At 43.9% G+C, this 27,937-nt stretch overlaps 1 protein-coding gene and 1 pseudogene across 1 annotated transcript in view; both read right to left on the bottom strand.

The window, feature by feature from the left end:
- The window catches only part of LOC117368633, a 39,804-nt pseudogene extending 34,246 nt beyond the window's left edge, over positions 1-5,558 (bottom strand).
- A 1,121-nt stretch (positions 5,559-6,679) lies between these two features.
- The window catches only part of LOC117368632 (vomeronasal type-2 receptor 26-like), a 48,665-nt gene continuing 27,407 nt past the window's right edge, over positions 6,680-27,937 (bottom strand). Inside the window, exons 4-6 of the mRNA XM_033962361.1 lie at positions 25,870-26,097; positions 19,600-19,726; positions 6,680-7,575 (exon numbers count right to left, since the gene is read on the bottom strand). Of these exons, the coding sequence (XP_033818252.1) occupies positions 6,680-7,575; positions 19,600-19,726; positions 25,870-26,097 (1,251 nt within the window). The remainder of the gene's footprint in view (positions 7,576-19,599; positions 19,727-25,869; positions 26,098-27,937) is intronic.

Here is a 27,937-nt window from a genome sequence, read left to right as displayed (position 1 = left end):
TTACAAGAGGGGGGACTATATGGAGTACATAGTACTGCTTTTAATCATGAGATGTAACAACTCAACCCTGCCAGTTACAGCAGGCTTGCAGAAGACAATACAATACAATGCAATCTTTATTTGGGTAATTATGGAGAATCAATGTTAAATGAGTTTGAATTGAAAAAAAAAAAATCTTTGACCTGTGTGATAACTTAGCTAGATAGACCTCTTGTAGGAGCCAAAAACGAGTTTTCTGATTTACATAAACAATTTATGAATAAGTAGTTTTATGATATCTTTTGGCATTAGGAGACATTAGAATTATTTTATACATGTGTGACTTTTTAAGAACATAAGAATTGCTGCTGCTGGGTCAGACCAGTGGTCTGTCGTGCCCAGAAATCAGCTCACGCAGCGGCCCTTAGTTCAAAGACCAGTGCCATGATTGAGTCTAGCCTTACCTGCGTACATTGTGGTTCAACAGGAACTTGTCTAACCTTGTCTTGAATCCCTGGAGGGTGCTTTCCCCTATAACAGCTTCTGGAAGAGTGTTCCAGATTTCTATCACTCTCTGGGTGAAGAAGAACTTCCTTACGTTTGTACAGAATCTATCCTCTTTTAACTTTAGAGAGTGCCCTCTCGTTCTCTCTACCTTGGAGAGGGTGAACAACCTGTCTTTATCTACTAAGTCTATTCCCTTCATTATCTTGAATGTTTTGATCAAGTTTCCTCTCAGTCTCCTCGTTTCAAAAGAAAAGAGGCAACTCCTCCAGCTCCTTAATCATTTTAGTTGCTCTTCTCTGGACCCTTTTGAGTAGTGCAATGTCCTTCTTCATGTAAGGCGACCAGTGCTGGATGCAGTATTCCAGGTGGGGGTGTAGCATGGCCCAGTTCAACCGCATGATAACCTTCTCCGATCTGTTTGTGATCCCCTTCTTAATCATTCCTAGCATTCTGTTTGCCCTTTTTGCCACCGCCTATGGCTTCATTGACTTGTCTACCAGTACTACCAAGTCTCTTTCCTGGGGGGTCTCTCCGAGTACTGCACTGGACATCCTGTATTCATATATAAGATTTCTGTTACCAACATGCATCATCTTGCACTTATTCATGTTAAACCTCATTTGCCATGTTGCGGCCCATTCCTCGAGCGTGTGTATGTCACATTGCAGGTCTTTGCAATCCTTCTCTGAATAACTTTGTATAGTCCGCAAATTTAATCACCTCGCTCATTGTACCAATTTCCAGGTTGTTTATGTTGAAGAGCATGGGCCTGAGCACCGAACCCTGCGGCACTCGACTCATGATGCTTTTCCAGTCCGAGTATTATCCATTTACCCCCACTCTCTGTTTCCTATCCGCTAACCAGTTTTTAAATCCACATGAGTATTTCACCTTCGATTCCATGGCTTGCAATTTTTCGAAGCAGTCATTTATGCGGGACCTTGTCTAACGTCTTTTGGAAATCCAGATATACAATATCGACCAGGTCACCCTTGTCTATCTGCCTGTTTACTCCCTCGAAGAAGTGCAGTAGGTTCGTCAAGCAAGATCTTCCTTTGCTAAAGCCGTGCTGGCTGGTCCTCATCAGATTGTGTCCGTCAAAGTGATCAATGTTGCAGCAGGAGGTGCCTAGGTTCCAGTCTATCCCCGGGTAGTTGAAGTCACCTCTGATAACTGTGTTGCCTCCCTTGCAGTTGCGTTTAATCTCGTCCATCATTTCTCCATCAATTTCTTCTGACTGCCCTGGGGGTCAGTAGTAGATGCCAATCTTCATTTCCAGTCCATTTGTTCCCAGAATTTTGACCCCTAGAGACTCTAACTTATTCGTCAGTTGTGGTGTGGTCTCTCCAGTAGATTCGATTCCCTCTTTGATGTATATGGCAACGCCCCCACCTTTTTGAGCCACTCTGTCTCTGCGGTATAGTTTGTATCCTGGTAGCACAGTGTCCCAGACGTTTTCCTCAGTCTACCATGTTTTTGTGATGGTGAAGATGTCCATGTTATCCATTGCTTCTAATTCACCCATCTTATTCCTTAAGCTCCTTGCTTTCGTGTACACACACTTGAGTTTGCGGCCTGTTCTTTTCTTGCATTTCCTTCCCTCTTATGTCCCTTTCGGTCTGTCTTGCCTGTCCTCCCTTCTATATTCCTGCATGGTATCCTCTAGTGAGTCTTCCCCTCTATCATCCTGCACGGTATCCTCTGGGTATACTGGTTCCCGAACCATCAACTCTCTCTCTCGGTCGACTGTCGACTTTCCCCTTCTTCCTAGTTTTAAAATTTCTCAACTTCTCTCTTGATGTTGCTTGCAAGTAGCCTCGTTCCGTCTCTGCTGAGGTGGAGTCCGTCCTTCCTTAATAGCTTGCTCTTCTCCCAGAACGTCGTCCAGTTGTGCATGAAGTGGAATCCTTCTTCCTCACACCAGCGCCGTATCCACATGTTGACTGATTGCAGCTCCATCTGCCTCTTCTCATCAGCCCTGGGTATGGGCAGGATTTCCGAGAATGTTGTCCTCTGTGTTCTGGTCTTCAGATTCCTTCCTAGCATCCAGAACTGGTCCTTCAGTACTTCCCTGTTGTAGTTCCTTTTGCTCACGTTGTTTGTACCCACATGGATCACCACTGCTGTATCTTCTTCCACACTGTCAATGATCCTGTCGATTCGGCTGGTCCAGTCTTCCTCCCGCTATGTGGCTGTTGACTTGTCTGATGATGGAGTCCCCCTCGACGATTGCTGTCCTCTCTATCTTTTTTTGATTCTCCAGTAGCAGGTCCGTGTCCCTGGTGCACGTCCATTTCTCCAGCCGTAGGTCTGTATCCTTCATTCTCACTGCTGTGTCACCTATTCTTTTGTGGTGGTTGTCTGTCGGGTGGTCCACACTCTCTGCAGGTGAGTCTCGGCAGTTCCACTGTTGCTGGTGATTTTCCACAGCCTCCCTGTACGCCTCCTCTATGAACTTCTCCAGCTCTCAGACTTCCTCCTCCACTGCTTGGAGTTCTCTGCATCTCTGCGTCTCCGCATCTCTGTCTTCCTCCTCCATTGCTTGAAGCGCCTCCAGTTCCAGTATTCTTCCCTCCAGGAGTCTGATTTGTTTCTTCAGATTCTCCAGTTTTCCGTATTGAACGCATACCTCTGTGTTTGCTGGCTGTCCTCTGTGTCTGCTGTGTCCCCTGTGCCTGGTTATGTGTCCTCTGTGCCTGCTTAGTTGTGTGTCCTCTGTATCTGCTGAGCCTGCTTAGGTCTGTGTCCTCTGTGTCTGCTAGCTGTCCTCTGTGCCTGGTTATGTGTCCTCTGTGCCTGCTTAGTTGTGTGTCCTCTGTACCTGTTGAGCCTGCTTGGTTCTGTGTCCCCTGCGTCTACTGGCTGTCCTCTGTGTCTGCTGTGTCCCCTGTGCCTGGTTATGTGTCCTCTGTGCTTGCTGACCCTGCTTGGTTCTGTGTCCTCTGTGTCTGTTCTGGTCTTCTTCTGCTTCTCCTTTAGCGGTGGTTCGTCCCTTCTCAAGGCCCTTTGCAAAGGCGCTCTTGCTAAGGCGAGCGCCTTTAACGCTTGCCTTCAACGCGCGCCAAACGGCTGAGCACCGTTGGCTCCTCCCCTTATGAGTCGGAGCCCGGTGGATGATGTCGGGGGTTGGGCGGATCAAACTCTCTCTGCCTCCCCTAGCTCTCTCTCTGTCCTCCACTTTTCTCTGCTAACTCTCTCCTTTGCCTTTATCCCTCTCCTAGCCGCCTCTCTCCTTCCTCGGCTCCCTGCTTCTACTGTTCCTAGAAAGCTGCAATTGACATTATTTGGAGTTCCTTTCTTGTTTTTTTTAGGTTGTAAACCATTTAGACCTGCATTGTCAAATTGAGCAGTATAACAGATATCCAAATTAATAAATATTCAAGCTTTGCAAGCATGCCAAGCATTTTCAAAACTCATAGACTGCCATTCTCTGGCTTCTTGTCTCATGCTCTGTGGGGGCTCAGCCTTGATCTCATTGTAAACCTCCCAAATATAAACGATGCACTCAAGAAAAGTCTGATGTTAAATGTCTAAAAGACTACCATTCTTATACTAAACAAGCCCTAAAGCAGCAGATGATAACTCTTTCCAGCGAATCGCTGGCCTCATTGGTCGAGTATGAAGCGGCTCATGCTGTGAGAGATATTGACTGCATAGAAAGTGAAAAAGTATCGACTACATATGAACTGAAGTGATTTACTTTACTGCAACAGATAAAGAGATAAGTACCGTTGCTTTGTTGACCTTTCTCGATTGCAAGAAGTGCTTTACATTCTACAGGGTGAAAAAGGACAGCCTGCTTGAATATTATTGCAGAATTACAGAAAATGTAGCTTGCATGAATAACACTACAGAAATTGAGGTTTGAGAATTGATGTATTCCTGCCCAATTATGTTCCTGAAGTGAAAAATTAATAGTTGAGAAAGTTCCAATAGAAAAAAAAGAAAAAAAAAGAGATCGAATATATAGTGGGTAGGAAGGTGGTTTAGGCCAATGATTGAAGGTAAGAGCACTTACAAGCCGGCTATCAACACTGGATAATATATACGCTCCATCTCTAAGGCCATTCCACCTAATAATAAGTAACTCTAGAAGTGTATGATTCTTCTCTATAATGGACTAAATTATATATATATAAATAAATAAATAAATATATATATATATATATATATATATATATATATATATCTTTTGTCACCCGCACTCTCAGGGCAATGTGTCCAGGACTGCGGGGACAAGGTTTGCACCCTTGTGAGCCGCGGAAGGCTCCACAAGGAATGAAAAAGACACCGGTTTAGAGCAAGGATTTTGCCAAAAAGCCAGGTAAGTTTTCTTGAAAATCAGGACTGGATTTTATTTTGCTGCATAGCATTAAACAAAAATAAAAACAAACTTTTTTGTCAGGATTTCAAACAAAATAATGCAGTCTTCAAAACCAAACTCAATTTCAATATCATATGCTTTAAAGTTCAAAAATTCACACAGCAAAAAGGAAGAAGGGCTCTGTATTTATGAGCCTCAGCTTTAAAGTTCTTTCAAAAAAGAAAAACTAACCAAAACAAACAGTCTCTTTCCTTAGATAGAAACTTGTACCAAGATCAGTGACACAGCACTGCACTTCTTCAGCAAATGGAAATGCTGACCAGGTGGTGTGCTCCACGTGTTGTAATTTCGCTACACAATTGAGCCCACTATCCCACCTCAAAAACGTGGGGCTAAATCCCCCACCACACTGGCTGGATAAAGTCCACTTTCTTCATAACAGGGAGAAACACAGCAAACAAATAAGCATAGGTTCTTTCAGTCCCAAATTCCTGTGCTCCCCTGCTTAAACCTCACCAGGGAGAATTAAAGCACAGCTTCAAAAGAAAAACAAACAGTTCAGTGTCCCAAAGCATAATAAATTGCAATACCTATTCCCTTAGGCAGATTTGGAACTTGCCTTGGAGACACACACTTCCATAGGTTGAACAGTTTGAACCTCTGGGCCTGGTTCAAATTCTAGTTCCATGGCTTGTGGAACTTCGGAAAGGTCAGGAGTCATCTCAGTCCCAGCTTCAACAATTTCCATACATTCTGGGGTTTGTTGGTCCTGCAGAGCTCTTAGTCCTGAGCTAGGCTGCCAGTACTTCTCTTGCGACTGTTCTCCTGCTCTCCAGTTCTCCCTCTGCCTTTCCAACTGCACAGACCTGCGGTTAAGGAACTTACAGCCCCGCCCAACCTTCCCAGGTGCAAAGCATTTCCGGTCACAAGCCTTGGGAAGGTGAGGGGGAGGGGAAGTCTGTAGCTCAACCCCTAAGCTCCCTCTGCTGGTTTTAGTGGGAATATCAGGTAAGAAGGAAAATTGTTCTTTATCTTGGGCAGAATGGGAATCAACTGCTCTAGGGCCTTATACTAGGGCCAATCCTAGCAGGCCTACCTCGCATACCACTATATATATATATTTATTTATTTATTTAATGTAAATCATATTTATTAAATTTCAAATACAAACAAAATAGTAAAAATCATTTCAAATACAAGAAAAAAACCAAAATTTACAGAGTTAATATATAATAAACATTATCACTAAAAGCAAATATACCCAATTCCCTCCCCTTTTTCAGTTACATTGCTGGTTCCATTATAAGGGAACTGAGGTTTTTTGTCATTTATTTTAAGTTCATTTCTAAACTTCCTTGTGTTCCAGGCATTTTTTCAATTTGTTTCACACATTCATACTAATAAAATCTTTTTATATTCTTTAAAATATTTTATTGTATGTTAACAGATGTGAAGGCCATTTTGTATCTAGATTTCTGAGAAAAGAACAGAAACTTTTATTAAATACATATAATAGATTTAGAACAAGGTTGTACTGGAGTGCTTGTAGACTTGCCATCATGTACAGTGGGGGAGCTATTTTGAAAATAGAGACATGAGCAGCACTTAGAAGAGGAAATGGTGATTTCATGACTTGCCAAATTAGTTTATCAGAGACTCATTAGGAAAGTACAGTACTGGAATTCAAGCTGTACCCGGTTGTTAATTGCAAACTAACTAAAGACAAGAAACGGAGAGTAGAACTGAACTGACAATTATCTAAATAGAGAAGGGTCACTAGTGAAGTGCCTCAAGAGTCTGTATTGGAATCTGTGTTAAATAATGGGGCAACATTCAGATGGTCCATTATTTCTACAAATACTAATCATTCTAGTTTTTTGTTAGGTATTTCCTGCTGTTCCTATCAGGATTCAGCAGAATAATGTAGCACTTAGGCATAAAGATACAGCCCAGCAATCCAGCACTAGAGGCCAGTATAGCAAATATCTCCACTGCCACCATGTACTTTCCTTTGGTGCTCAGGTATGTTGGGATGAAGGAGATCCAGACACTGCAGAAGACCAGCATGCTGAAGGTGATATACTTGGCCTCATTGAAACTATCAGGTAGATTTCTTGCTAGGAAAGCTACGATGAAGCTGACACCAGCCAGAAATCCCAGGTAACCCAGAACACAGTAAAATGCAACTATTGACCCTTCATTACACTCAATTAATATTAATCCAATTTCTGATCTCATATTATGATATGGGAATGGGGGAGTAGTGAACAACCAGGCAAGACACAGAACAGTTTGAATAAGAGAACAGCAAAGGACGATGGTAACTGAGACCCTGGAACCCATCCATTTCCGGAGCTTGCTTCCAGGTTTGGTGGCATGAAAGGCCATAACCACAGTGATAGTTTTTGCTAGTACGGAGGAGAGAGAGATGGAAAAAGTGATCGCAAAGACAGTCTGTTGGAGAAGACAAGTCACTTTATCAGGACGTCCAATGAATATCAAAGTACAGAGGAAGGAGAGCATGAGGGAGATAAGGAGAATATAGCTGAGATTCCGGTTGTTGGCTCTGACTATGGGAGTGTCTCGGTAATAAATAAAGATCCCCAAAATGACAGCAGTGATTAAAAAGAAGACAATGCTGATAAGAGTCAAAGCTATGCCCAAAGATTCTCCATAGGACAGAAATGTTATCATTCTGGGGATGCAGGCATCTCTGTTTGGATTGGGCCACTGGTCCTCTGGGCATGTTGTACAAGTATCCGCATCTGAGAACAAAAAATATTGTCTCATTATCTTTAATATAGTATCAGTTACAGGAAATAAATATACTTTATATTAAACCTTATTTCAAAATCAGTTTTTAGCAGACAATAGCAAACAGTAAACAAGTAACAATTAGCTTTCTGCAAATCTTATCCTGCATTATCCATTAGAAGTGCTTGAGCCTGAAATGTTTGGTTTTAAAGAATTCAATATCTCTTCCACATGGGAGGTGTTCCACTAGGTTATGGGAACCAGGCGGGGCCACACGTCCTCTGTTTTTTAAAGAGGAAATCTGGTAACCGTACTTAATATCTGCAAATAATGTCTACAGCACTTCATACATCTAGTAGCACTATATAACTGATTAGTAGTATTAATATTCAGAGGGCCAAACCATACATGGACACATGAACTCACACTCTCCATTTGAGAATCACATATTCTCTGAGAATTGCCCCCAACCTTCACCCAATCTCTTTCTCCGATCTGTAAGAAGGGGATCACAAACAGATCTGTACTAGGCTGCTGTACCGGGCCATGGTATGCCCTCACCTGGAATACTGTGTCTAGCTCTAGTCACCGTACATGAAGAAGGACTACTCGCATGGGTCCAGAGAAGAGCGACTTAAATGGTTAAGAGGCTGGAGGAGTTGCCGTACAGTGAGAGATTAGAGAAACTGGGCCCCTTTTCCCTTGAGAAGAGGAGACTGAGAGGGAATGTGATCGAAACATTCAAGATAATGAAGGGAATAGACTTAGTAGATAAAGACAGATTGTTCACCCTCTCCAAGGTAGAGAGAATGAGAGGGCACTCTCTAAAGTTGAAAGGGGATAGATTCCGTACAAACGTAAGGAAGTTCTTCTTCACCCAGAGAATGGTAGAAATCTGGAATGCTCTTCTGGAGTCTGTTATAGGGGACAACACCCTCAAAGGATTTAAGACAAAGTTAGACACGTTCCTGCTAAACTAGAACGTACACAGGTAAAGCTAGTCTCAGTTAGGGCACTGGTCTTTGACCTAAGGACCGCCGCGTGAGCGGACTGCTTGGCACGATGGACCAATGGTCTGACCCAGCAGCAGCAATTCTTATGTTCTTATGTTCTCTCTCTCTCTTTCTCATATAGCCTCCCCTCCCCCCACCCCACCCCACCAGTCTTCAATCAATTTCTTTCCCCTCACCTGGCTCCAGCAGGAGAAGCCCAGTGGTACTGCTTCCCCCTGTGACTCTGCTCTCTGTAAGTTTGGCCTGTGTGTTGCTGGAATTTTTAGTTGGTCTTGCGGTTTCAAGTTTAGCAAGAGTTGAAAGCACAAGGCCAATCCAAACCTCTGGCACTAAGGAGCTCAAGCTTGCAAATAGCTGAGCTGCCTCGGGGAAAGCAGATGAGGTGAATCTCTTATATTTCAAAGGAAGTTCTGAATCAGAGGGCATAGGAAGAAGTTAAGAAGTGATAGGCTCAGGAGTAATCTAAGGGAATACTTTTTTACAGAAAGGGTAGTAGTTGCATGGATTAGACTCCTGATAGACTGTCTGAATTCAAGAAAGTGTGGGACAGGCACATGGAATCTCCTAGGGAGAGAAGGAGACAGTGGATGCTGTGGATAAGCAGACTGGATGGGCCATTTGACCTTTTTCTGCCATCATGCTTCTATGTTTCTTTAACTATGACAATGTAGGTGTAAAGAGCCTTAACCTATGGCAGGGATCTCAAAGTCCCTCCTTGAGGGCCGCAATCCAGTCGTGTTTTCAGGATTTCCCCAATGAATATGCATCGAAAGCAGTGCATGCACATCGATCTCATGCATATTCATTGGGGGAAATCCTAAAAACGCGACTGGATTGCGGTCCTCAAGGAGGGACTTTGAGACCCCTGGCCTATGGGGAAAGGAAGAGATAGTGGATGCAGCAAATGGACAGACTGGATGGACCATTTGGTTTTGTCTGCCATGATGTTTCTATGTTTCATGTAGCTCATAGAGGGTTTAGTTTTGGTAACGAGCCATAGGTTGAACAAGCCTGATTGTGGATATCCAAAAGTTTGGAAGGAAAGAGGAGGTGTTGCTATTGGGAGATTTCAACCTGCCGGATGCGGACTGAAATGTTCATTCTATGGAATCGGAAAGAAGTAGGGAGATTGTGGATGCCTTTCAAGAGGCTCTGCTCAGACAAATGGTGACGGAACCCATGAAGGAAAAAGCGTTATTGTATCTGGTCCTCACAAATGGAGAGAGTATCTCTAATGTTCAAATGGGTGCTTACCTGGAAAGTAGCGATCATCAAACGGTTTTGATTTGATATAATGGCTAAAGTGGAGAGCGGCCGCACGATACTTAAAGTCCTAGATTTCAAACGTATGGACTTTAATGAAATGGGAGAGTACCTGAAGAAAGAGCTGTTAGGATGGGAGGACATAAAAGAAGTGGAAAGACAGTGGTCTAAGCTGAAAGGAACGATATAAATGGCTACGGACCTTTATGTGAGGAAAATAAATAAAAACAAGAGAAAACAGAAACCGATATGGTTCTCTAAAATAGTGGCGGAGAAAATAAAGGCGAAATAGATGGAGTTCGTGAAATATTAAAAAACCAAGAAGAGGAGTGCAGAAAGGACTACAGGGTGAAACTGAAAGAAGCCAAGAGAGAGATACATCTGGCTAAAGAACAAATGGCTAAAAATGTAAAAATGGGAGACAAATTTTTTTTAAGATATATTAGTGAAAAGAGGAAGATGAAAAATGGAATTGCTAAACTAAAAGATGCTGGGAACCGATAAGTGGAGAGTGATGAGGAAAAAGCAAACTTGCTAAACAAATACTTCTGTTCTGTGTTCATGAAAGAAAATCCTGGAGAAGGACCGAAATTGTCTGGCAAAGTTACACGAGAAAATGGAGTAGATTCTGCGCCTTTCACAGAGGAGAGTGTTTATGAGCAACTTGAAAAACTGAAGATGGACAAAGCGATGGGACCGGACGGGATCTATTCCAGGATACTGAGGGAGCTCAGAGAGGATCTGGTAGGTCCTATTAAAAACTTGTTGAACAAATCTCTGGAGACAGGAGTGGTTCCTGGGGATTAGAGGAGAGCGGATGTGGTCCCTATTCACAAAAGTGGGAAACTACGGGCGGTGAGCTTCACTTCAGTTGGAAAAATAATGGAAGTGTTGCTGAAAGAAAGGATAGTGTACTTTCTTGAATCTAATGGGTTATAGGATCCATGGCAACATGGCTTTACAAAAGGTAAATCATGCCAAACGAACTTGATTGAATTTTTTGATTGGATGACCAGAGAGCTGGATCAAGGACATATGCTAGAAGTAATTTACTTAGATTTCAGCAAAGCCTTTGATACAGTTCCTCATAGGAGGCTGTTGAACAAACTTGAAGGGCTGAAGTTAGGACCCAAAGTGATGAACTGGGTTAAAAACTGGCTGTTGGACAGACGCCAGAGGGTGGTGGGTAAATGGAAGTCGCTCGGAGGAAGGAAAGGTGAGTACTAAGATGGGTGAACTGGAAGTCATGGCCAAGGGGGAGGACCTGGATATAATAGGAATTACAGAAACCTGGTGGACAGAGGAAAATCAATGGGATGTGGCGCTGCCAGGGTACAAGCTCTACAGGAGGGACAGGACCCACAAGAAGGGGGGAGGCATAGCGCTGTATATAAAGGACTATATCTACTCGATTGGGATCGATACGGCAACAAAGGCAGAGGAGATAGAATCGCTATGGGTCAAATTGCCGGGAAAGAAGAGTGCAGACATAAAGCTGGGGCTGTATTATCGCCCGCCTGGTGCGTCAGAAACAATAGGACAAGACTTGGAAGCAGAACTGAGACAGGAATGCAGGACTGGAAGTGTAACAGTGATGGGGGACTTCAACTACCCGGGGATAGACTGGAGTACGGGACACTCCAACTCCACGAGGGAAGCAGGATTCGTAGAAGCTGTGAGGGACTGCTTCATGGAGCAACTAGTCAAGGAACCGACGCGAGGGGATGCTACTCTTGACCTCATCCTTAACGGATTAGGGGGGCCTGCAAGAGGGGTAGAAGTGGGAGGAACACTAGGCAATAGTGATCACAACGTGATCAGATTCACATTAGAAAGGGGGTCACCCATAGTGAGGAGGACCGCAACAACTGCGCTCAACTTCAGGAAAGGGAACTATGTTGCTATGAGGAAAATGGTGGGGAGGAAGCTCAGGAACGGCTTTAGGATGGAGACTGTAGGGAGCGCCTGGACCCTTCTCAGGGACACACTGCAGGAAGCGCAAAAACTGTACATCCCCAGTTTCAGGAAAGGCCGCAAGAACAAGCGGTCAAAAGACCCGGTTTGGATGACACCTGAAGTAAAGAGGGTAATCAGTGACAAGAAAGTGTCCTTCCGGAAATGGAAAAGGGATCCAACGGAGGAAAATCACCAGGAGCACAGGAAATGCCAAAAGGAATGCCACCGAGAGATTAGAAAAGCAAAAGGGAAATACAAGGAGGGGCTGGCCAGGGAGGCGAAAAACTTCAAGGCATTCTTCAGTTACGTAAAGGGGAAGCAACCAGTGAGAGAGGAGGTGGGGCCATTGGACGATGGGGATAGGAAGGGAGTGATTAAGGAGAATAAAGAGGTAGCTGAGAGGTTGAACACATTCTTCTCGTCGGTCTTCACGAGCGAGGACACGTCCAATATACCGGACTCAGAGGAGCTCATGAGTGGGGAGCAGGCCAAAAGATTGGGGCATATAGAGGTAAGTCGGGAGGATGTCCTCAAGCAGATTGACAGACTGAAAAGCGGCAAATCACCGGGATCGGACGGGATCCACCCAAGGGTTCTAAAGGAACTAAGTCAGGAAATAGCGGGCACAATCCAGCATGTTTGCAACCTATCCTTGAAAACTGGAGAGGTACCAGAGGACTGGAAACTGGCGAATGTCACACCTATCTTTAAGAAGGGATCGAGAGGTGACCCCGGGAACTACAGGCCGGTGAGCCTGACTTCAGTTATAGGGAAGATGGTGGAAGCAATGATCAAGGACAGCATTTGCGAGCACATCGAGAAAAATGGCCTACTGCGGACAAGCCAGCACGGATTCTGTAAGGGAAGGTCGTGCCTGACAAACCTTCTGTACTTCTTTGAGGGAATAAGCAGTCAGGTGGACAAAGGGGAACCCATAGACATCATTTACCTCGATTTTCAAAAGGCCTTTGACAAGGTGCCACATGAAAGGCTGCTTAGGAAGCTGTGGAACCACGGGGTGGGCGGGGATGTACACAGATGGATCAAGCACTGGCTGTCAGATAGACTACAGAGGGTCGGAGTAAAGGGCCAATATTCTGACTGGCGGGGAGTCACGAGCGGTGTGCCGCAGGGATCGGTGCTGGGGCCGCTACTCTTCAACATATTTATCAATGACCTGGAAACGGAGGCAAAGTGTGAGGTTATAAAGTTTGCAGACGATACCAAGCTCTGCGCCAGAGTTAGGACCAGGGAGGAGTGTGAGGAACTGCAAAGGGACCTCGATAAGCTGGAGGACTGGGCAAACAAATGGCAAATGCGCTTTAACGTAGATAAATGCAAGGTCATGCACATAGGGAAAAAGAACCCGTTGTTCGAGTATAAAATGGGGGGGAGATTGCTGGAAGACACCGGACTTGAGAGAGACTTGGGTGTGCTAGTGGATCCATCCATGAAACCATCCGCACAGTGTACAGCAGCCTCAAAGAAAGCCAACAGGATGCTGGGCATCATCAAGAGGGGCATATCAACCAGGACGCGGGAAGTCATCATGCCGCTGTATCGAGCGATGGTGCGCCCACATCTGGAATACTGCGTTCAATATTGGTCGCCGCACCTCAAGAAGGACATGGCAGTTCTTGAGAGAGTCCAAAGGAGGGCAACGAAACTGGTAAGAGGGCTGGAAAACTTCCCATATGCTGAGAGGCTGGATAAACTGGGGCTCTTCTCTCTGGAAAAGAGGAGGCTCAGGGGGGATATGATAGACACCTTCAAAATACTTAGGGGCATAGAGAGGGTGGACAGGGACAGGTTCTTCAGACTAAAAGGGACGACAGGTATGAGGGGGCACTCAGAGAAACTGAAGGGAGATAGGTTCAAATCAAATGCAAGGAAGTTTTTCTTCACCCAAAGGGTCGTGGACAAATGGAATGCGCTCCCGGAGGAAGTGATCCGGCAGAGTACAGTACGGGGATTCAAACAGGGATTGGACAGATTCCTGAGGGAAAAGGGGATCGTGGGGTACTGAGGGAGGTGCTGGGGTGTTGCATAAGTATAGACAGCTCACCAGGTCGTGCAGGTGCAAGGCCGGAGGGTTAGGACATTGATGGGAAGATAGGACTTCGATGAGAAACCTAGGGGGCAAGGAGGCCCCTTCTGGTGATTAAGGCAGGTCATGACCTGTTGGGCCGCCGCGGAGGCGGACTGCTGGGCGGGATGGACCTCTGGTCTGACCCGGCAGAGGCACTGCTTATGTTCTTATGTTCTTATGTTAATGGAGTCCCTCAGGGTTCTGTGCTAGGGCCGATCCTGTTCAATATGTTTGTGAGTGACATTGCTGAAGGGTTAGAAGGAGAAGCTTGCCTTTTTGCAGATGATACCATGATTTGTAACAGAGTAGACACCGAAGAGGGAGTGGAAAATATGAAAAAGGCTCTGCAAAAGTTAGAGGAATGGAGAGAGTGGAAAATATGAAAAAGGATCTGCAAAAATTAGAGGAATGTTCCAATGCCTGGCAACTAAAATTAAATGCAAAGAAATGCAGAGTAATGCATTTGGGGATTAATAATCGGAAGGAACCTTATATGCTGGAAGGTGAGAAGCTGATATGCACAGACGGGGAGAGGGACCTTGGAGTAATAGTGTCCGAAGATCTAAAGGTGAAAAAACAGTGTAACAAGGCAGTGACTGCTGCCAGAAGGATGCTGGGCTGTAAAAAGAGAGGCATAGCCAGTAGAAGGAAGAATGTGTTATTGCCCCTGTACAGGTCATTGGTGAGGCCCCACTTGGTGTTCAGTTTTGGAGAACGTATCTGGCGAAGGACGTAAGAAGACTTGAAGCGGTCCAGAGGAGGGTGACGAAAATGATAGGAGGCTTGCGCCAGAAGATGTATGAGGAGAGACTGGAAGCCCTGAATATATATACCCTAGAGCAGCGATGGCGAACCTATGGCACGCGTGCCAGCTGTGGCACGTGAAGGCCTTGCAGCTGGCATGCGGGAAGGTCCGCAATTAAGATATGCGGCGCGGCGGGAGGCGAGTGTGCCGGTGTCTGCTTTGCAGCTCACCTGGCAACAGGGCCGGACTGGCCATTGGGAGGACCGGGCATTGTCCTGGTGGGCCGCGGCCCATCCTCCTGTGCTGGCTGCAGTCCTGTGAGTGGATGTTTAGCCTGCCTGTCTTCCCCTTAGTATCCTATGAGCCAGGCAGTGTGTGAGGGGGAAGTGGGGGGAGGAAGAGAAGCTTCACACTGAGTCTGTCACAGGAACTCAGTGAGGCTGTAGTGTGACTCCACATGTGACATCTGTAATCAGGAATAGTTCCTAGTGCTCCCATGCTAGAGAGGTGAGGATATGGGGGGATGTTAATGTGTCTAATAATGTGCTCCTCTGTAAAAACCTCTGTATCTTCCATGGGGTACATGCTAAATTCGAGGAAATAAAAAAGTTGCTTATGATGATTGCATAGAGAAGTTCAGTAAGCTGAGAGGAGGGCTGGGCTCTCTGTGAACAACCAACACACTAATCCTCTGCGCTGTACCTTATGAAAAACTCAATATAGCAAAAAACAGTAAAGTGTATATGTGGCCCTTCACAGTGCTTTTGTAAACATCATAATAAAATAACAAAGGCTCCAATAATGAAAAATAAAAGTCCTTTTCCCATACACTCAGGTTGCACAAGTCCGGTTTTCACCCAGACAAAGAAAATGAGTACAGCAAAAAAAGCAAAAACAGATAGTGGAAGACCATTCCAAGAGGCCTGGACAGAGACATATGGAGTGATTGAACGCAGTGGGAAAGCATTGTGTATTATGTGTAATGAAAGTGTTGTGTCTCGCACATCAAGTGTCAAACGTCACTTTGAGACCAACCATAACAGTGTTGCTGAACTTGGTTTAGCTCAAAGAAAAGAGTTCCTTGTAGGAAAATTAAAGAAATATCACTCCCAGTCTCTTAGTTTTAACAACTATCTTTCAAAAACTAATCATCTTACAGTTGCCAGCTTTCAAATTTCACTGTGTATGGCAAAACATGCTAAGCCCCTCTCTGATGGAGATTTTATCAAAAAGGCAATTTTGGCTGGGAGTAATTCACTCTTCCATGATTTCCAAAACAAGGATAAAATTGTGCAGCGCATCTCTGAGATGCCGCTAAGCAAAAATACTGCAAAAGATAGGGTTCTGCGAATGGCTGCTGATGTTAGTCAACAGCTTACTTGCGACTTACAAAAAGCACCCTTCTACTCCATGTGCTTGGATGAAAGTACAGATATTACTAACCATGCAAGACTAGCGCTCATTTTGCGTTATGCTACTGGTGACATCATGAGAGAAGAGCTGGTAAAACTGCTGTCTTTGCCTGGAAGAACACAAGGGATAGATATCCACAATGCTGTGATGGAGGCTTTTTCATCACTAGACATAAGTCCAGAAAAAGTGGTTTCAGTTACTAACGATGGAGCACCTAGCATGGTGGGGACAACATCAGGATTCATTCATTTCTTTGCTAAGGAAGCAAAACATCCACTGATTCAATTTCACTGCATAATACATCAAGAGGCTCTCTGCGCCAAAGAATGCAGCAAAAAACTTGACGATGTCCTCAAAGATGTAACAAAAATGGTGAACTTCATCATGGCGCGTGCTCTTAATTTTCGACAATTTCAAGCCCTTCTTGATGAGGTTCAGGCACAATATAACACTTTACTGATGTACAATAATGTCCGGTGGCTGAGCAGAGGACGAGTGTTAGAGAGATTTGTGGCCTGCTTGGAAGAAGTTAGGCTATTTATGAACGAAAAGGGGGAAGACTATCCTCAACTCACCAACATGGCCTGGCTTACCAACCTCATGTTCTTTACAGATTTTACTAACCACTTTAATGTACTAAACAAAAAATTACAAGGCATGGGAAAAACAGCAGAAAGCATGTTTAGTGACATCAAAGCTTTTGAGAGAAAATTGCATGTTTTTGAAAAAGACCTTGAGAGTGGACAGCTAAAATATTTTCCCAACCTAAAAATACATTTGGATAATTCTACAACATTTGTGGACAGTCATAAAAAACACCAGGAAATCCACAAAGCATATTCCACCATTGTAGCCGAAGCAAAGGAGAATTTTAGTAAAAGATTTTCTCAGTTCCGTAAGATGGAGACAACCCTTTCATTTATAACTTCCCCAGAAAAGTCCACATTTGAAGATCTTGATCTTTCCTGCTTACAGTGGTTGGATATTCAAAATTTGGAAATGGAGCTACTGGAATTTCAAGAAAGCTCTATCTGGAAAAGTAAATTCAATGACCTGCGTGCGGCTCTTGAACGTATTGAGTGTGAAAGGGTGACAAATGAAATCACTGCTAGCAGTTCTGAAAATGAAATCCTAAAAGCGTGGAATTCTCTGCCAGACAATTTTAAGTCCATGAAAGCACTTGGGATTGCTCTTCTTACTTTGTTTGGGTCATCCTATGCTTGTGAGCAGCTGTTTTCGGCTTTGAATCATATAAAACCTGATGCTAGAAACAGATTAACGGATGACATGAGTGCTGCATGTGTTGCTCTGAAATTAACGCACTATGAACCAAGGATTGACAAGTTATTAGCATGCATGCAACAACAAAAATCACATTAATTTTTTTCAGAGCATGCCCAATGCATATGTTTACATGAAGCAGTGTTTTCAGTTTGCAGTTAAGATACTTTCTAAGTTATTTAAATATTATTTAAAGATGTTATTTAAAAAAGGGACTTTACATGGCCCTGTTGTATTCCAATCTGGAATTTCCAATAAAAACGGTTGGTTTAATTGAAAGCTCTTTTGTTTTCTTTACATCATATTATTAGAAATGTAATGATTTAACTATTTTCTAATTTGATTGTAAATTTTACAAAAAAACATGTATAGACTCTTTGGGAATGCACACCGAGTCTTGACACAGTTAACAGTTTTAAGAAGTTTATATTTTTTTTTACTCGGTATACATTTGACATGTTATGTGAATAATACATTTAAAATATATTATGTAACTGAATCAAATTCTTCCTAAATTCATTAAATTGAATGAAATCATTAAAACATTATAAATTGCCAATAAATTGAAATGAAAACCAAAGGATTGTGAATCAAATTGATTCTCTGACAATACAAAGATTCCAACCTTTAAAAATGATGTTACATAGTTCAGGCAACTTTATAAAGAGTTTTTAGATACTAAAATCTTGTTATTAAGGTTTAATTGACGTGCTGGCACTTTGAGGAAATTCTTTGGTTTTGTGCGGCAGTTTGGGCACTCGGGCTCAAAAAGGTTAGCCATCACTGCCCTAGAGGAAAGGAGGAACAGGAGAGATATGATTCTGACATTCAAATACTTGAAGGGTATTAACATAGAACAAAATATTTTCCAGAAAAAGGAAAATGGTAAAACCAGAGGTTGAGGGGTGGTAGATTCAAGAGCAATGTTAGGAAATTCTACTTTACGGAGAGGGTGGTGGATGTCTGGAATGCGCTCCCGAGAGAGGTGGTGGAGAGGAAACAGTGACGGAGTTCAAAGAAGCGTGGGATGAACATGTGGAGGGGCATAATCAAAAAAAACTTCTAAGTCCCCTTTTGGCCTAAGGCCTTAAACGTTGAAAGTAGAAGCAGGGAAAATGTCCATAATCAAAAAAACCGTCCAAAATGAGGTTTTTTTTAAAATAATGACCTACCTCTACGTTCAGCTGTTTAAACGCCCAGACCACCACACTACGTCTAAACCTATACCCCATAATGAACCCAAAAAAACGCCTAAGCCCCAAATGTCCAACACAAGGGCTTTTAGGCGAAGGAGGAGCCAGTCTTTCACCTAAAAGCTGGATTCTGTAACCGGTGTCTATCAAAAACAACACCGGTTACAGAATCCCCCCCCCCCACGACATCTGACCAAGAGGGACTCCCCTCTTGCCCCGATCTTCATTAGGGTGTGCCGCGGGGCAAGAGGGAGTCCAAGCCCTCTTGCCCTGCGACACCCCCGAACCCCTAAATAAGATTGGGGCAAGAGGAGCCCAAGCCCTCTTGCCCCGTGATCTCCAACCCCCGATTACGTTCAGGGCAGGAGGGAACCCAAGCCCTCCTGCCCTGCGATCTCTAATCTCCCCCTGAGTCCAATGGGGCCAGGAGGGAGCCCAAGCCCTCCTGGCCTCTCGCCCCCCACCCCCTACAAGATCGGGCGGGAGGGAGCCCAACCCCTCCTGCCCAGGCGGACCCCCTACCCCCCACCCCCACTACAATACGGGCAAGAGAGATCCCAGGCCTTCCTGCCCTCGACACTACCCCCCAATGACTGCCCCTGAATCCCTGATCGGCCCCCTGCCGACCCACGACCCCCCCCCCCATGTTTTTCACCTTCTCCTTGGAACTCTCTTCCATCTTCCGTACATCTTGAACTTTCGTATTTAAGATTTAGATCTCTGCTAAAGACTTATCTTTATGAAGAGGCCTTTTCTATTCAGTTGGACTACTCAGATATGGTTTGGATTTATTGCACTGTAGCCTGCAGATTTTTTTTCTTTTTTCCTTTTTAGATGGAGCTAATTTGATTGTATGTTTCATTGATTCTGTGAACTGTTCTTACTGTATAAAGAAGGGTGGTATATTAAATAAAATAGACCATAAATCATAATGTTATCTGGACACCAGCCCTGAATATCTGGATTTTATAGTCATGGCAAACAGTGTTTAATGTTTGTTTTTAAACATTGAATGTCAAGGCTGAATATTGACCCAGTAATGAATAATCAGGGGCATTTCACATTATAATGAAATCACTCACCAGTTTGGTTGGAGACCTCTCCCGCTGGACAGGGGATACAGTCATAGCAGCAGACGGGTTTTCCTTCCTTGGTTAATTTCCTGAACCCAGGAAGGCATCTCGGGCTGCATCTGGACTGTGGACGTGTCTGAGGATTGAGAAAAAATTTGAATAACTTGAAATAACTCTGGGTTGTGATTTTTCAAATGCAGCATTATGTGACTGGTGGCCGTTTTTAAGATGGCTGCCGATAGCGGCACTATTTACAGAATCTGGGCCAAGATGTTTTTAGTTAGTTTGGTGTAGATGTGGATCTGTCCTATCCTTTCCTTTAAGTGGATATTTTTGTTGTAAACTGCATTGATCCTTTTAAAGAAGAAGCCCACGACTGATTGGCCCAGATGCATAAGGCCCCACCCATAGGAGGGGCTTTAAACAATTGGGCCAATCAATGCCTAAGGCCCCTCCTTGGTGCATCGCAGGATGCACTGGGGAGGGGAAGTTTTGCCATTTTGAAGAGGCAGGTTGAAGAGATGGGCCAGTCGGCCGAGAGGCGTAGGCATCTCTCCAGCCAGTCATCTGAAAAGAAGGTAAGGAGGGAGAAGGTGGAGGAATGGGGGAGGTTGGATGCACGGGGAGGGGTTGAGTGGTGGTGGGAGAGCATGGGTAACTCTCTAGCCATGGGGGATGTGCTGGGTGGGTAGGAGTGCATGGGCAACTCTCCCGCTTCTGAGGGGAACTAGGGGGGGGTGCTGATTGGCAGCAGGAGAGATTGGGCATCACTCCTGCTGTGAGGGGAGGGGTTTTAATTGGTTAGGAAAGCTTGGGCAACTCTCCCACTGCTGGGTGGGTATTTGTTGGTGGCGGGAGAGACTGGGCATCTCTCCCCCTGCTGGGTATGTGTGTCAGCAGCCAGAGAGATTCAGCATCTCTCCCGCTGTTGTGGGTTTTGTTTTTTGTTTATTCTGTGCATGTGCCCATAACTATAACTAGCAATGGACACATGCAAATTTAGTGAGTCTTCGCTACTCTCCACCAACCTCATTTGTATGAGCATTTTTTGGAGAATGACTCACTTTTTAAAAATTGCTACTATAACAGCTGTGATAGCAGCTTATCGGTTATTTTTATGCATTTTTTTTGAAAATCTAGCTCCGAATTACAAAATTTATTCAGAGATGATCCACAGTATCCCTGTAGTGTCTACTAAACAAGATTTTATGTGTTCCTGACTTTGTGCACGGCTTCGACAACTTTTTAAGCAGTATATCAAATTGGATCAATATGCTGTATGTCCACTTATATATTTGCCTGGTGGTTTTGGGCTTTGTACACTGCATTAGTCTCCTCTACTGACTGATTTAGTTGAAAGATAAGCATATGCTAAGAAGAAGTACACATGACTGCTCAATTCAGGACCTGTGTTAGATTTGCTGAGGCCTAGGGCAGTAATTAAGGAGGGGTCACCCCACTTTCTCTCATATCTGCCCCTCTCTTCTGATTTCCCCATCAAATGCTCTCTCATCCAGCATCTTCCCCTTCCTCCCCTTCTCTCTCTCCTCCTGGGTCCACCAAATGCCCTGTCATCCAGAATCACTCCCTTCAGTTAAAAATCAGCTGCTCTAGCTGGCCAAGTGGGCGGGCACATCCTTCCCTTCTCCCCCCACTCTGTTCCAAAGCTCCCCTCACTTTTTAAAATGAAAAGGGGTCACCGGTGCAACAACGATTCTCTAGTGTCCCTGACAGCTTGCTGGACACTGTTCCTCTGCTGAAGCCCGCCCCCTCCAAATCAACTTCCTGTTTCCATATGGGCGGACCACGGCAGAAGAGCAGAGCTAAGGAAGCCTCCAGCAGTGCAAGAGAATCACAGCCACGCCAGTGACCCTTTTGCATTTTAAAAGGTGAGGAGCGCTTTAGAACCAAGTGCGGAGAAGGGAAGGACATCCCAGCCCAAGAGGGCCCCTTGGAGCCGTGGAGACCAGGGCACTTGCCCTGATTCACCCACCCAAATTCTAGTCCTGGCTCCAATATTGCATAATAGCTGATGCCCCGGCGTTGCACGGGTATTTAATTATAGCAATAACACTGTAAATGGATTCAAATAAAGATACTTTATAGTGGTGAATGAAATTATTTTTTTACAGCTTTATAAAAAGTACAATATTCAAATTATAATGTGAAATATTTGACAAAATGAATACAATACAACTAACACAAAACTTGATTATAAACAACATTTTTAGTTTCACCTCCAGGAGCAAGAACATATACATTCTTGGGTGAACCCACCCTTGAGCAAGCAACATAGAGTTATCCATGGGAAAAACAGGGGGATCTTAAATCCACTCCACAGTATGTAATAGTCTGTCCTTGTGATTTGTTGATTGTGATAGAGAATGCAAGTCTCACTGGAATTTGCAATCTCTTAAACTGAAAAGGAAGATCTGTTGGAATAAGTGGTATCCGCGGGATAAATACGGTTTCACCCTGTCCCTTTCCGGTTAAGATAGTCGCTTCAATTACATTGGCCAGTAACCTCTTTACACAAAGCCTTGTGCCATTGCAAAGTTTTGGTGGGTCAAGGTTGCTAAGTAAAATAACTGGAGATCCCACAGCTTTTTACATTTTTTCCATTGACATGAATGGGTAAAATCTGATTTTCTGTTTGTAGCTCCGCCCACATGTGCAGGTGGGCCGCGAGACCCCCAGAACATATCACCCCAGGTAGTGAGGGATCTGCATACCAAGTTTCGTTCAAATCGGTCCCACAGCTTTTTACATTTTTTCCATTGACTTGAATGGGTGAAATCAGATTTTATGTTTGTAGGTCCGCCCACGTGTGCAGGTGGGCCGCGAGACCCCCAGAACATATAACCCCAGGTAGTGAGGGATCTGCATACCAAGTTTCGTTCAAATCGGTCCCACAGCTTTTTACATTTTTTCCATTGACTTGAATGGGTGAAATCAGATTTTATGTTTGTAAGTCCGCCCACGTGTGCAGGTGGGCCGCGAGACCCCCAGGTAGGTATCACCCCAGGTAGTGAGGGATCTGTATACCAAGTTTCGTTCAAATCGGGCAAGCCGTTTTTGCGTTGGCAGCTTTTTACATTTTTTCCATTGACTTGAATGGGTGAAATATGATTTTCTGTTTGTAGCTCCGCCCACGTGTGCAGGTGGGCCACGAGACCCCCAGAACATATCACCCCAGGTAGTGAGGGATCTGCATACCAAGTTTCGTTCAAATCAGGCAAGCCGTTTTTGCGTTGGCAGCTTTTTACATTTTTTCCATTGACTTGAATGGGTGAAATATGATTTTCTGTTTGTAGCTCCGCCCACGTGTGCAGGTGGGCCGCGAGACCCCCAGAACATATCACCCCAGGTAGTGAGGGATCTGCATACCAAGTTTCGTTCAAATCGGGCAAGCCGTTTTTGCGTTGGCAGCTTTTTACATTTTTTCCATTGACATGAATGGGTGAAATCTGATTTTCTGTTTGTAGCTCCGCCCACGTGTGCAGGTGGGCCGCGAGACCCCCAGAACATATCACCCCAGGTAGTGAGGGATCTGCATACCAAGTTTCGTTCAAATCGGGCAAGCCGTTTTTGAATTAGAGTGAGAATGGCAGGTTTTTACATTTTTTCCATTGACATGAATGGATGAAATAAGATTTTCTGTTTGTAGCTCCGCCCACGTGTGCAGGTGGGCCGCAAGACCCCCAGAACATATCACCCCAGGTAGTGAGGGATCTGCATACCAAGTTACGTTCAAATCAGTCAAGTTGTTTTTGAATTACTGTGAGAATGGCAGCTTTTTACATTTTTTCCATTGACATGAATGGGTGAAATGTGAATTTCTGTTTGTAGCTCCAGCCACGTGTGCAGGTGGGCCGCGAGACCCCCAGAACATATCACCCCAGGTAGTGAGGGATCTGCATACCAATGTTCATTCAAATCGGTCAAGCCGTTTTTGCGTGATCGCGGCACATACACACACACATACATACATACATACATACATACCTCCGATTTTATATATATAGATTATTGTTTATTAGCGAACCTTATTGCTCAATATGGAGCACTACAGCTCAATAATCTACACTATTTGTGAGTAGGCACACTATTGTTCAGTAGCGCATACTATCAAGCAATATGGGACACTCTTCTGCCCTCCTAGTGGCAAAAGGAAGCAAGTGACGTGGAGGGGCATTTTCGATATGAGTTCTAAATCCAAGTTTATTATGACGTACACATGTATCACCTATCAATCTTCAATGTGGGAAAATGCAAGGTCATGCATATAGGGAAAAAGAACCCGATGTTCAGCTACCAAATGGGGGGATTAGTACTAGAGGCAAGTAACCTTGAAAAGGACTTGGGTATGCTGGTGGACATAACAATGAAGTCAACAGCACAATGCGCAGCAGCCTCAAAGAAAACAAACAGAATGTTGGGTATAATTAAGAAGGGTATTACAACCAGAACGAAGGAAGTCATCATGCCGTTGTATCGCGCGATGGTGCGCCCGCATCTGGAATACTGTGTTCAATATTGGTCATCGTATCTAAAGAAGGACATAGAGATACTTGAGAGGGTTCAGAGAACAGCGACAAAAATGATAATAGGTATGGAAAACCTTTCATATGCAGACAGGCTAGAAAGGCTGGGGCTCTTCACCCTGGAGAAGCGGAGACTCAGAGGAGACATGATAGAGACTTACAAGATCATGAAGGGCATAGAGAAGGTGGAAATAGACAGATTCTTCAGCCTATTGGGAACTACAAGAACAAGGGGGCACTCTGAGAAATTGAAAGGGGACAGGTTTAGAACCAATGCTAGGAAATTTTTCTTCACTCAGAGGGTGGTAGACACCTGGAATGCGCTTCCGGAGGATGTGATAGGTCAGAGTACATTAAGGGGATTCAAAGAGGGATTGGACAAGTTCCTGAAGGATAAAGGGATTGAGGGATATAGATAGAGGTAGAGATAGGATTATGGAAGGGTATAGATAGAAGAAAAATGGGGATTGAAAAGTTTTAGACATAGGATCACTTACAGGTCATGGACCTGATGGACCGCCATGGGAGAGGACTGCTGGGCACGAAGGACCCCTGGTCTGACTCAGCGGAGGCAACTTTTTATGTTCTTATGCCAGAACAAAATATCATATCATACATAGTCAGTATATCACTTGCAAGATCTTCAAATGTGCTTCACACGAGCTGCATTCTGTGCTAAATAGAGTATTTTCACTGCAATCTTCAAATGATCAAGCTTTTATATATATACTAGTGTTTAAGCCCATTACATTAACGGGTGCTAGTAAAGCCTCCTTCCCTCACATGTCCCCTATTTTCAGCCCCAGATCCAAACCCATTTTTACGCCCCTCCCTCCCACCACGGTCCAACAGCACCTCTTCCCTGCTCCCCCGGTCAGCAGCACCTCTTCCCTGCTCCCTGCTCCCCCGGTCCCTCTTCCCTGCTCCCCCAGTCAGCAGCACCTCTTCCCTGCTCCCCCAGTTCCTCTTCCCTGCTTCCCCGGACAGCAGCACCTCTTTCCTGCTCCCCCGGTTCCTCTTCCCTCTTCCCCCAGTCAGCAGCACCTCTTCCCTGCTCCCCGGTTCCTCTTCCCTGCTTCCCCGGTTCCTCTTCCCTGCTTCCCCGGTCAGCAGCACATCTTCCCTCTTCCCCCAGTCCCTCTTCCCTGCTCCCCCGGTCAGCAGCACCTCTTCCATGCTCCCCTGGTCCCTATTTACATAAATTACAGTTTCCCGCACGCTATACCCATGTGCGCGTTTTACACGGGTGCACGGTATATGAGTGAAAATACGGTAGTTTGTTCTATTGATGACATTGCTCAAGACACGAAAATAAGTTTCAAAAACACCCGAACAAATGGAAAAACAAATAAATATACTATATTGGAAAGTTTTGGCTGACATCCATCTACTAAGTTTAAGTGCGCTAGAAACATTAGGCTTCTAAATTTGGCTCAAAAGAGAGGCCCAACTTAGATACCTAAATATGGGTAATCATTTTTTTGTAAATATCAGCCTTGGTATTGTTATATATCTCCCCACCCCCTTTCTAAGCCATGGTAGAGGTTTTTACTTGGTCCGGACAACTAATGCTCCAATGAGTGTCAGAGCAGCATCATAGCATTTAGTTCCCTTGGATGCGGTAGAAAACTCTACCGTGGTTTTGGAAAAGAGGGCTTTTATCTGTAACTACATGCATGATATGTGTGTGTGGTTCACTTTCTTCCATCTTGTTTTTCTGTTACTCAAATCTGACCTGAGCAAATGGCTCCTCCCACATGATCGCTGTCTCATTGATTGTAAAATTCTTCCCCAGTGGAGCATAAGGGTTATAACTTCCAACTATTTTACTAATTTTGGTAAGATTGGGTAGAAAGATAACATGTAGAATATCATATCCAATGGCGAAATCACTGTTCTCATCAAAAAATATTTCCTCACCCAGGGCGTCCTTAAAGTGGAGGTTCTTCAGATAACGATGAAGCTAATGGAAAAGCAAATTTGTTTTATTAGTGAAAATAATTGCAAGAATATGTTGCTAACTTCAAGCACATATAGTCTCATCTGGATTTTACGAATGGGTTTCCTTTTCAAGCAACATAACAGTGACATGTTTCTTATAAGTCATTTCCAAAATTAAAGTATAGAAAATAACTGTACTGGAGAAGTTGGTCAGTTTGTATTTAATTCCCTGCCATATATAAATTTGAGGTATATGCACTGCAAACATTTTCAGTTTGGATCGTCCTTAGTTCAATCATCTGTTTGGTTCATCTTTTGACTTAAAACCATTTGCATTATTCAGAGAATGGGAAAAACAATTTTGCACTTAAGAGTATAAGAACATAAGTTACCATTAATGGGACAGTAGCAGCCTAGTATCCTGTTTCAAACACTGGCTAACCCAGGTCCCAAAAAGTAAAACAAATTTTATGCTGCTTATCCTAGGAATAAGCAGTGGATTTCCCCACATCCATCTTAGTAATGGCTTATAGACTTCTCTTTTAAGAAGTTATCCAAAGCTTTTTTAAAATGCTGCTATATTCTCTGGCAATGAATTCCAGCGTTTAATTAAACGTTGCATGAAGAAATATTTTCTTATGTTTGTTTTAAATCTTCTATTTAGTAGCTTCAATACATGCCCCTTCCTCCTAGCATTTTTCTAAAGAGTAAACAAGTGACTCACCTCTTCCCCTATCTTCTCACATCTCACTTATAGAATAGAATAGTGTGTAACAGCACCAGGATTCACATCCAGCTTTGGTTATGAGGTTTTCACAAACAGAAACCAGGAGTAAATGTTGGTGTATAATTTTAGTGTGAATCCTTGGTATTCTGAAATACATCTTCCATCTTTAGTGAATACCCCAACCTGCCTAAGCTCTTCCCTTGTTCACGCCCCTTTTTAGTCACCCGTTGAAAAGTTTGCATGCACATATAAATCCTAATTGGAGACAAAGGATGCCAATAATTGATTGTTATCACCCGACTATTGGTACTAATTGACTCATGAGTCAAGAAAATTGTACGTTGTTCTGCCTAGCCGTAACGGTTACAAAAATCGAGGAGAAAACAGTTTTTACGTACTGTCTCTATTGTAGAAAAAACATCACACACACTCGTTTCTTTTTTAAAACTAGCTAATGCCTTTATTAGTAAGAGAAAGGGACAATTATAGTACTTATTCTTCTTTGTAAATAAGTACTATACTTCACCGTGATATATAACTGCATCTCTTTGAGTCTTGGCCAGGAACTAGTGACCTGGATTGGGAACCATGAGAACAGTAAGGCTATTCTTATATTCTTATGTTCTTATCTCATACAGGCCGGGAGAAGCCCATCAACCACGGTCAGATCAAGAGCTCTTCCACGGGAGGGGCCCTGGGCAGTGTGCACATTCACTCCGTAGTCGAGTTTCAAAGATATCTCACAAGTAATAATAGTCTGGCAACAGATTACACTTCCTAAACAATATTAATGTTACCTGCCATAAGTGGGTTTGCACACAGAAAAACCCATTTAATAAGAAGGTGGAGAAAAAACCTCAAGCACTATATCAGAGATGGCAATCGACAATGATTTTAAGCCGCTCGCTTCTTATCATAGGCATCAAAAAACGCCACTTTAAAAAATGAAAATTTCAAATAGAGACTAAGCCTACCACTGTGCACAGGGTTAAATACAAAAAAATATATATATTTTACTCAGTTTAAAGTGTCGGCAACTCCTTAATCAAAGTGTTGTCTCCTTTCAACTGTCAGACCTCAGCTCTCCATTACTGCAACACCCTCACTGAGTGAACCCCACACGCTGAAACCTTCA

The sequence above is a fragment of the Geotrypetes seraphini genome, chromosome 10 (genome assembly GCF_902459505.1).
Source record: "Geotrypetes seraphini chromosome 10, aGeoSer1.1, whole genome shotgun sequence".
Classification (NCBI taxonomy): Eukaryota; Metazoa; Chordata; class Amphibia; order Gymnophiona; family Dermophiidae; genus Geotrypetes; species Geotrypetes seraphini.
The sequence above is the reverse complement of the archived record's forward strand: the minus strand, read 5'-3'. Positions and strand labels throughout refer to the sequence as shown.